Here is an 11,400-nt window from a genome sequence, read left to right as displayed (position 1 = left end):
CATACTACGACATACTGCTATCCAACAGTATCTAACAGTAAGTATAATTTATGAACTTGCCGTTTAACCGATGTACAAGCTGAAATAGATAATATTTTATTTAAGTACTAAACAAAAAAAACTAGGTGTAAGTGCAGTCGACGAGATATGAGGATTACAGAAGGTATTCGGTATCGCTTGTTTTAAGGGGTCCCTACACTAGTATTTATCAAGGCGTATCGTATAGGAAATTGCTCAATAAAACTTAACATAAAGCTAACATTTTTAACGTTCCTAATACCATAGAAAGGAAGGATCTATTTTCGTACAAAAAAATATGTTTATACTTCAAACAGAACTTGCCTAAAAATACTCTGATTTAAGTTTTGAATAAACTTTAGAATTCTTCATAACAGTTTCAAGGCATCAATTGGGGCGCAATTTTAAAACAATTTTTAGTTAATTAACTATTTCCATGTAAAAAACTGCAATTTTTAACTTTTTTAAACTGAAATAATTAACAAAAAATAGTTTTAAAATTATGCCACAATGCCTTGAAAATGTTATGAAAAAATCAAATATTTTTTCAAAACTCAAAAAGGAGTATATTTAGGTAAGTTTTGTTTGAAGTAGAACGAGTTATTTTTTACCAAAAATACGCAGATATAGAAGCCCCTTGTAAAAAAGACTGCCAGGGCTATAAAAAAAATCGCTAAAGCGAGAATAGTCAATTCGTTTGACAGCAAATAATTAATTACCAATCTATTCTTTTAATAGACTTAAAACGTATACAATTATATAACAAAACTAATGATGTTTGGTCACATTGGTTGCTATGTATTTGATTAAATAAAGAGTTAATATGTTTTTTTAAGTATTCTAGGAAACCAAAAACTTAAGAAAAAATGAAATAATAGTTAAACGTTGTAATAAATATAATAAAAATATTCGATTCGTTGAAATTAGTTTAGATTATTAAGGTAAATCTTCATGTGCTTAAATAAATAATAAACTATTTCTTCTTAATTATAATACACTGCTACAGCCTATAATAAAATTGTAATAACTGTACCTCTCTTTGATAGTCTACATTCTACAAGTTTTTCCGGGAAAGTTTCATTATACGTGACACTATTTTCCACTTTTATATAATATCACAAGTGGAAGGTCTAAATTTATTTCCTCGTATTTTTCTGGATTTATTGTAACGCGCTGCCTTTGTTTTTTTATTTTTTCCGAAGAATTTGAAAAACTTATTGTACTAAGCGAACACGACAAATCTGGGTAGAATCGTAGCCCAGAATTATTTATGATAGCCAGTAAAACAAAAGGACACGTTTGGACATATCCTTGGCTCTCTCCGGTTGCCGGAATTTTGGTCATTATTCTTTACATTGTCCCTTCATAACCTCTCTCCTATACATACAGACATACACGTACTGGGTACAAGTAAAAACATTTTGACTCATCCACTTAACTTTATTTGTTTTCACCCCTAAACCGAGGCATCCCCAAATCCGGCTGTTCATCATCGCTACGCGTTTATATACAATCTTGGTTTTATGACCTATACTGGTCTAGGACTCAAAATCCTCTCATACTTGCAAACGGGCTTTTAACGTAACGAGTGCATATTTTCGACCGTCGTCTTTAATAAAATATATCCCTTAAGTAATACAATCTACTCGTAGATATTGCATTATTGTTTCCAGAACTTCACCAATTGTTTCGACCCAAAACCATTTCGAGTATCAAGGTTGTACGTACTGAACATAAAAGGCAATACAATTTTCAACTCTTTGAGAAACAAACATTCATAGTAAGTTGAGTGCTATAAGTTTACAAGGTAAAACAATTGAATCCACTACACATGTTATATGACGACCTACATTAAATTTAATAGTAGTAGACAATTATTGCGATAACAGTGTTACAATAATTAATTTCATATCTTTATAGGGTCTATACAGGATGATACATTACGGTCAAGGCACTCATTTTTTCCTAAAACAATTTCAATTTCGTATTTTTTTTAATGTTTGCTTATGTTAATTTAAAACATTTAAAAAAATACCTTATCAATTAATTTCTAAAGTTCTATCAACTTTTAAAACTCGTAATGTGTTTAATATGTGCGTGTTACTCACTCTACCGTCTTCAATATGAAAAAAGTTAATTAAATTGATATCTTACTATTTAAGATTTGGATGACGATGAACCTTCGAAAACATTAATGAAAAAACATTTGACCAACGTGTAAAATTTTTAAGTAACAAATTAAAGTGTTTCCAAAAATAAAAACTATAAAATTTCAATTATTCTAAGAAAAAATGTGTGTCCTTAATAAATCACCTCAATATATACTTAGAAAATAATATATCTATTGAAAGGCTTAAATGGGAGAATTTATTTTTTGTAACACTATACACTTTTATTTATACCTGTAATAAAGACAGAAAATTATTTTCATAATTTCTCGAATTATAATTATCGGTACAATAGACTTATTTCATAACTGTAGTTTTTTAACTTATTTTCTGTTATTATTAAAATCAGTATACAAACAAACAGACGATCGTCATTACAAATCTAAGATACACAATACTACATAATTATTATCATCTCCGAAGGGAAATCTATTATTGTTACTGAGCTGGGAGAAGGGGTATTATTGTTTGAAACAATGTAGTCCTGAGGGAATTTAAATTTTATGTAAATATTAAATCAAATAAACAACGCAGATATAACGTTGCTGATGCTTTTATTATTATAATTGTAAACTAAATCCGTACCTTCTCGCCGAGAGAAGTTCTCGGTGGTGTTTTGATTGCAGTAAACTAACGCGTGAAATACCAAAAAGGTATATACAACGCTATCTGCTAGCCATTTTGTCAAGTATTTAAAATAGCTTTTTACAGAATTTTGTTTTGTTCGATGAACGACTAAATGCAGTAAAAAAGTTAAGGAAATATTCTGACTACAGTTTAAACTAGAAAATTGCTTAGCACTTAGCAGTGTAATATAAAATTGTATTTTACTGTTTCAGTTTTATAAAACAAAAATTACAATCTTAGTACTCACCTATATAGATGCGGAATATATTTTGTTCTTGAATAAAAGCATACCAAACAATATGATAATATTGTTATTGTATAAATTTGTATTTTTTTTAGTAATGTTCTTTTTACTACAATTTATTGTATTACTAGTTGTCGATTGCACATTTTTGAACAAAACTGTTTTTAAAACTAATTAATAATACCATTGAGTATACTCAATGATAAAACGATTATTCTTACAATAATTTATCATAATATAGCAAAAATCAAAACAATTATAAACAATTTTAATAATTAATGAACGTAGCACTAAATGTAAAAATTAAAATTAATTTAATTAACTTAATTAAAATTTTGTGGTAAATATTCACATTACACGTAGAACAAAATTAATTTATTGACAATTATCACAACTGCTATTGCCCATTAATTTCAAGAAATATCGTAATAATATTTTGTGTGTAACGGTCAAACAAGCCATAATATTATACAACATTTCATTAATTATAAAAAAAGGATGAACAATGCTATGAAATGAACAATCGGTGAAGGGCTTCAGGTAATAAAATTTTTATATCTGAAAAGGCTTATATAAAATAGGACGACTAAAAAAAAAGTTGCTTTGACAGAGTTATTAAAAAAATATTCGTTTTGTAGTAGTTGCATGCCTATTGTGTAAACCGTTATTCATTATTTTTAATTATTCTAATGAAAAGCACGATTAAAACTCATTTCCTACAGATTATATTTTCTATTATGACTGTACACATAATTTTAATTTCAAATTAAAAAGTATTTTTGAATATTTTCATTAATAAAGTGCGTTTATAAAATTAACTCTTGACAGAGATCCAACAGCAACAAAAAACCGTAATTTCAGTAGTTTTAATTTTATAACAAAAACATTAGTTAGGGGAAATGTATGAATATTCTCAATAACACTTGAGTATTTAAAAAAAAAAATTAAGAGCGGTATACAGTTTGAGCTAAACATATATATTATTTGTATTTGTACTCCCATGTACAATCGATACAATTTCTCAGAAATTCTTCTTGGGAATGATTATTTATTTTTTTAATTATATATTTATATGACTAAGGAAAATGAACTGGTCGAAATTCAATTAACGAGTTACAAAAATAAAGGAATGTTTAAGATTTCAGATAATCATTTTTTTATATTCTTTATCGCATTATTCATACGAAAATGAAACAAAACCAATCTTTTTACGGCCCACGTGCATTTGTTTGCGAGTGGCTCATAAGTACATAACTATATCTATTAATTATTATTTTCGCAGTGTATATTAAATATAATAAAAACAGTATTGGATGTGGGCTATGTGCCGTGTTAAATGAATAATTAAAAATGTTTAAGTAGAAATAAGACAATTAATAATTTATCAAAACATAACACGGATTAAATAATCACAAAAAATAATTATACAAAAATTTGTGCAACGAGGACAAGTAATAAAATATAACTACGGACAATTTAATACCGGATTGGTGTTATCGCAGCCAGCTTACAATAATACCACAGACCAAATTATTAGTCTGTGATAATACAATTTACTAACTGATAATGGTACCGCAGTGTGTCCGCCACATTGGACACATTTTCTGAACATTAAAAGTACTATATAATAAAGCAAATTAAAAACTACAATTCGATTATTTTAAATATTCTAGCATTAGTTCCTTCCAATTACAAATAATATTTTATATCTTGTGTAATGTGTTGTTATATCGTTATTGTCCTATACTGGCAATATGAAGAACAATTGTTTGTTTATACTATTAACTAGTTATACGTATTAACTGTAATTATTAACTCAAAACGATTTTAACGAAATGCGAGGAATGAGATGTTACTAACAAATAAATAGCAGCACTATCTATTTGTCCAATATTTAATTACTAATACATATTATTAATTGAATTTGTGTTTCATTTTTTGTATTGCATAAAACTAGTTAGTTAGGCTCAGTTAATCTGTGATTATGCTGATAAAAAATTATAAATAAACAAATACATTGAAAAATTAATAATAAAATTGCTTCGAAAAGTTAAAAGCATTACGTTGCTTTTTTAACCGAGCAACGCCCGGTCTCCTGGTACTTTATTATTATAATTTATACTACTGCGTCACCCGTCGATGCTAAAATAAGTTTTTAATTTATTACAAATTTTCCCAACTAGGTACAATGCCAATGTACCATCTGAACAACAGTGTTGCGAAAATATTACTATCAAATCTAGAAAAAATTTAAGCAACACTTGTGGCTATATAATATAAAATATTTCAATAAACCCTTAAGGCCCCTGGATACCGACCGTTTTTTTCAGCCAAAACACATCATTTTTTGTCCATCACACAGGCCGAACTATTGATCCGATAAGCAATCTAAAAACAGAGATGAATTTGTCATGAAGTTTACTTGAGATCGGTCAGAGCACTTTTTACAATTTTTAATTTTAATCCTTTCCAAATTTGATTTTAAAATTTTATAAAATGTTCAAACGGGTTTTATGCGTAATAGGAATAAGATATCAAAAAAGTACGCTGACTGATCTCAAGTAAACTTCATGACGAATTCAAATCTGATTTTAGATTACTTATCGGATCACTGGTTCAGCCTGTGCGATGGACAAAAAATGTACTATTATATTAAATAAAATGGCTTTTACTCATAGACAAAATTATTTAAATTAAAAATAATACCATGAAGCTCATATAAATTAACCGGTAAACTAATTAACATGGTCGAAATTTAATAAAACCACTTTTTTCTAAAATATTGCCTATACAAAACTCCTTAAAAATGTTTGGTATCCAGGGGCCTTAACCGCAAAAATAATACTCTAAAGCGTATACGTCAGCATCTTCAAAACTCTCAATCGACTGTGTATGCGCTGAAGAAGGTAACATTGCTGCCAAAATATGTATACACTTTAGAGTATTATTTTTGCGTTTAAGGGTTTATTGAAATATTTTATTTACCATCAAGACGTAGTATATAATCTTATTGATAAACTGTAACAAACTACACAATTACAATTTTTTTCATTTTTGGTAATTTACACCGACGTATCCGCACTATAGAAATCATCTCGTCTGACCGACTCGGTATGATCAAAAAATTGTACCTTGTTGGCCGGCAACAAAACTGATTGAACGCATTTGCCGTTTTCGCATCTTTGTGTGATACGATTGCAGTGATGGAAGCAGTACAATGACATCGAGGGTATGAGACACGGGGACGAGCGAGGTCGGAAAATGACTTTCATAAACGAGATTACTCAAAACGTGTGCAAGTACAGGCCGGAAGACCAAGTTTAGATGTGTCTCTAATCCTCAGGGCGTATTTCGGATGCGGTAAAACGACGTCCACGGGTCGGAGAGAAGGTTTTCAGATTTTATGTGTAGTAGTATTATCTGCGCTTTATCTGAGCACCAAAAATTACCTCTATACTTCGCTGCCAACCCCTTCGCTCGTACCGCGATATGACCGTAGCCAACGTGCTCGGTTTAATGTCGGCAATCAAGCGTTAATGAAGTTTGTCGTCCTTTCGAGACCACCGCTATGATAATGTCGGTAGACGTATTTTCTTACAGTTCCTATCCCTATGCGGTAAATGCTCCCGGGTTTTCTGATCTCTTTACATCCAACCGTCGGATATAAAAATATGCTCTCTACGTTCATGGGTTTTCTTAGTTTGACATTACCGAAACAAAACGCCTTGACGTAATGTTTATCGAATATTCTATTCTATTAGCACAATCCCTAAAAGCCTAAATGTTTTGCGAGTCAACGTTTTCTTTTAAATCAAAAAAACTATATTTCAAAAGGCGTTGGTTCAGTTCTATACATAGTAAATAAACATTTAAAATTGAAAGTCAATTGTTATGCCGTAATGTTACCATACGAATAAATAATAATAAATTAGACATAAGTTTATCAATTTAAGATAACCAAAAAAAAAAAATACTTAACTCATTGTAACTCATTCTTTTAGAACTTGACAACTTTCTCCGTTTAAAAAAGAAACGATTTTCCTGCGTTTTCAAATGCAAGCCGATCACAGTGGTTATTTTTGTACTTTTCGTGTAAACTATAATCTTGTGATAAACTGCTGGCGTTAGTTTTTTACTTTAACTGATAAGAAATGGGATTTTCGGAGTGTTCTTTATACCTATTGTCGTTTAACTTGTAAGTATTATATTGTTAGTTTCCACGCGGTAAACGTTTATTTAGGGACTCACGCTACTTCACGTTTATTATTTTCTTAACGATAATGAGTCAACAGTTAATACGGTTTTTCCGTTTCCGGGTCGGCAGGTTTAATTCGCTTTACGGGCAAAACACACGTGATTTATTATAATGCACTACTACTGTGTCGTAGAAACTCAAATTTGAAGATTTGAGTTACGGACGAAAACGCATAATGACAACACTACGACATTGCGTTGGTAAATTAGACGTGAGACTAGCGGGCTTTAATCAAAATGCAAATTTAACTCAAGAAATCACTTTGGCGGCAACCTTAAGATGAGTACGTGGTAAGAAAAACGCAATACATTATCCGCCACCAGCTTAACGACTGGCTATAGGAGATAAAATGAGTGGAAAATACCGAGAGCAGTCTTTATGTGTGCCCGTACATGTAGTGCGCGGGGGCGAGTGGGGTATAAAGCGAAACGCTGCCCGACTTCGTTGTCCGGTGAGACTCTTAAGCAAATTAATACATAATTCAAAGGAATTCGCAAAAGGTCGAGCTTTGAATAATTGAATTGGACTCGGACTATCCCGGAAAGAAAATTAGGTCGGCAACGACGTTAGTGTATTTTTGCAAGTCTGTACAGTTTATACAGTGTACAGTGTTGCATATACAACAGTACACGCATACATATGTATGTGGATTTGGTCGAAATTCCCTCTGGGAAATGCGTAAAAGCCCAAACGGCGTGTTTGTTCTACCGAGCGACATATCGGATTTAAAAGCCAAAAACAATATCGTTGTAACAATCGAGAACCTTAGGAAAACGGTAATGAAAAACTTGGAAAAGTCATATGAAATTATACGTTTTAAAGAAATTAATAATTAAATATGTTTATATAATCGTTTTCAACAATACTGTGCTTATCAACTACAACAATAGTATAACAACAAAAAAAGACAGAATTATATGTGGAAGCGATAAAATATTGTAGATATTTTCCTATCCCTAACTATGTAATACAGTAACATTATACAACAGAATACATAGTAAACGATATCTAATATAGTATTTATACTAATTAATAAAAAATTAAAACTCTATAAAATTAATTACTTAAGCGATGGCCAGAAATGCTTTGCGATTTTTTAGAGATAAAATAAAAAGAAGACATTGTAAATTATCAATAGTAAAATTATGTATTACGATGATGACAAAATGAGCCAGATTTGATCCCCAATATAGTTATGGACGATAAGTCAAACAGATATAATCCTTAAATTAAGTCTATATTAAAAAGTGTTAAAAAAAACTAGAATGGTTAAAAATAAAGAACAAATTCTTAGATTTCCGTGGAAGGGGTGGAACTTGAATAAGTATTATAAAGTCTGAGTGAAATATTGACTATTGAACACAAGTAGAAAAAGTTATAATAACAATAATACAAATATAATTAAAACATATTTTTGCGAGTAAGTTGTTACAGCTGTTATTGGTATGGTTACAGGCCTCTGTGATCACAAAAACACGCTTCGATTTCTAAACTAGTAAACTAAGGAACAAGTCTCTTTATTGTGTTATTATTTTCGTATTTTTTTGTGCTTAAATCAACTGTGCTCGTCAAAATTTAAGCGGCTCGATTTCACCACATTGCAGCCATAACGGTAATATTTGTTTACATTATTTCCAAATCAAATATGTATAAGCATCGGTTATTTGACCGGATTAGACCATTGTAAATTAATTAAACCGTATTTTAGCGCTTGTGATATATTTTATTAAATTATGTTTTTATGGGCGTTATTATTAAGTCTTAATTAGCTTAAAAAGCATTATTTGGCTGCATCGTCTCGTGTAACTTTGTTAAATCCCACGTGAATGTTTGTGGACTTAGCTACGGTATTGCAGAGCGGTTTTGGTTTTTTTTTTTAAATACATTTAACGGTCTGTTAACTGTTATTGAATTTTTGTTTTCGTAGACACAATGGGTCGATCCAGGCAATCTGCGTGCACGTGTCCGCACTGCCATCAAAATAACACCAAAGACGACGCGAATTTCTCGAGCAACTTGGCCGGTGGCGTGGGCAAGATGATGGACAGCCTGATGGAGCAGACGAAGTCGACGTACTGCTACGTGACGTCCGCCATTTTGGTAGTCGGCATACTGTTTTTGGTCGCGTACCTCATGTATCTGGTGGTCGAGTACAAGTGCTTGTTACGGTGGAACGACGACCGCTCGATGTCAGCCATCAGGTATGTGGAACCGGTCGAAGTGTTCAACGTCGTGCCCCAAGACTTCTGCACGGTCATCTCCAAAGAGCTGTACGCGCTGGAACAGATTGGCTACGTGGACCCGGACCGGCGGGTGTCCAAGCTGATGGCACTCGACGTGCGCACTACCGACGTGCACTACGTGTTCATGAACGACACCCAGATGCCTTGGCTGTCCATGTGCTCGTTGGAGTCCGCGCTGGGCGCCATCGGGGACAGGGGCAGGGTTAACGTATTTTTGGTGTACGGGGCCGTGGCCAAGGCCGATCACGATCGCCACAAACGAAAGTTGGTCAGTACGAATACTATATAACTCGGTTAAACAACTATGATAACAACACGGCTACGTCCGATGTCGTCCGCCAAAATTACTTTATAAGATCCAACACCCGATTAGTGTTTAAAAGTATAATTACTAATTTTGGTCGAAAAGTAATTCTCGTCGTAAACTTAAAAGGGGTTTCCGCCAATTTTATTATTGCAGGTACAGTTGTCGGCCAGTCTGGAAAAACTGACGACGACGTACGGCGAACGGTTGAACGTGTTAAACATTGACTTGGACGATTGCCTGGACTGTTCACCGTTCCGTGGTATGAAATTGGTCAATAATACCGCCTTGGCCAAGTTTGCCGTCGAGCTGGTGTTGTTGTGGCAGTTCGGTGGCACCGTACTGGACGCCGGCTTGGTGGTCGTCCGCGGTGACGTATACCGGGCGTCCGGCACGGCCGTCGAGTACGGCGACCGAGAGATCAGCTCGCCGGCCGCCTGTAAAGAGTTCATTTACAACGCAATGCTGTGCACCATAAATTTCGTGAACCACGTCAGAAAACCGTTCGACGCACACGCATGCAGGAAGATAGTGGACAAGACGGTCGAGCGATTCCGGTACTCCGCCAAAGACGCCCAACCGCTTAACGAACAGGTAGTCTGCAAGAACGGCGTAGTGGCCGACTATTGTTATTACGTGGAAGCTGACCGCCTCGTGCATTCCGATAAGTCATATATGCACGGTTTCTGCCCCGTTATGAGCAACGTGTCGTTACCGTGGCTCCATAAAATGATCCTTAAGGACTCGACCGCGAACTAAACCCAAAACAAAGAAAGTAGATACATTAGGCTAGTCACTAGCTTTTGTCTTTGTTTTTTTTTTAATTCTTGAACATTATAATTTAACATTTTTTTTTTTTTTGTCAATAAGTACTAAAATTTAGATAATATATACATTTTATATTCGCGCATATTTTCGACTATTGAGGTTCGCAAAATATATAATTATTTTACACCGAGCTTATAATATGTACTAGTTTATAAATATTATAATTGCCTTTAAAAAAATGTCCAAGTACAAGTTTATAACACCAAATTCCAATATCCAAATATATGTATATAATCACACGACAGTATTATATATACTTTATATACATTTAGATATATATATTATGTATATTATAAGTAAACAATATTATTCACAACGGTAGTGTAATAAAACTTTCTTAGGTGTGACGAATGCAATGTGTCAGAATTCGTTTATCGATATCCATAAGTTCATAGCTATCACGATAAATATATTTTTTCAAAATGTTTACATACTATTAAAAATTAAAATTTTCTACAGCACACAAGTTATAATATTTGTAATGTTAATAAACTTAAATTATTTATGATATGCAAATGCAAACATACTAGCGAACAAAGATGAAAAATGCATATAGTTTCATATTTTTGTTTGGTTTAATCGAAAAATACTTTGAACTTGTTTTGTAAGACTAAACAACACATGCATATTTATGTTTCTAGCTAACTGGATTGCCGGGAAGTTCAGAATTTAAGTATTTACTTACTCGACCTAAACTAATAGAAGTACAAGTT

The 11,400-nt window shown here is 32.5% G+C and overlaps 1 protein-coding gene across 1 annotated transcript; it reads left to right on the top strand.

Moving 5' to 3' along the window:
- Positions 1-9,244: 9,244 nt before the first annotated feature.
- LOC126839322 (uncharacterized) lies at positions 9,245-10,618 on the top strand. Its single transcript, XM_050574589.1, has 2 exons — positions 9,245-9,823; positions 9,989-10,618. The coding sequence occupies exons 1-2, from the start codon at positions 9,245-9,247 to the stop codon at positions 10,616-10,618; spliced, it is 1,209 nt and encodes a 402-aa protein (XP_050430546.1).
- The last annotated feature ends 782 nt before the right edge of the window (positions 10,619-11,400 follow it).

Source organism: Adelges cooleyi, unplaced genomic scaffold (assembly GCF_023614345.1).
Source record: "Adelges cooleyi isolate 19-005CV unplaced genomic scaffold, UGA_ACOO_1.1 ACOO_flye_CR_arks_rails_tigmint_CR_PRNA_30, whole genome shotgun sequence".
Taxonomy (NCBI): domain Eukaryota; kingdom Metazoa; phylum Arthropoda; class Insecta; order Hemiptera; family Adelgidae; genus Adelges; species Adelges cooleyi.
This window is presented reverse-complemented; position numbering and strand designations above follow the sequence as displayed.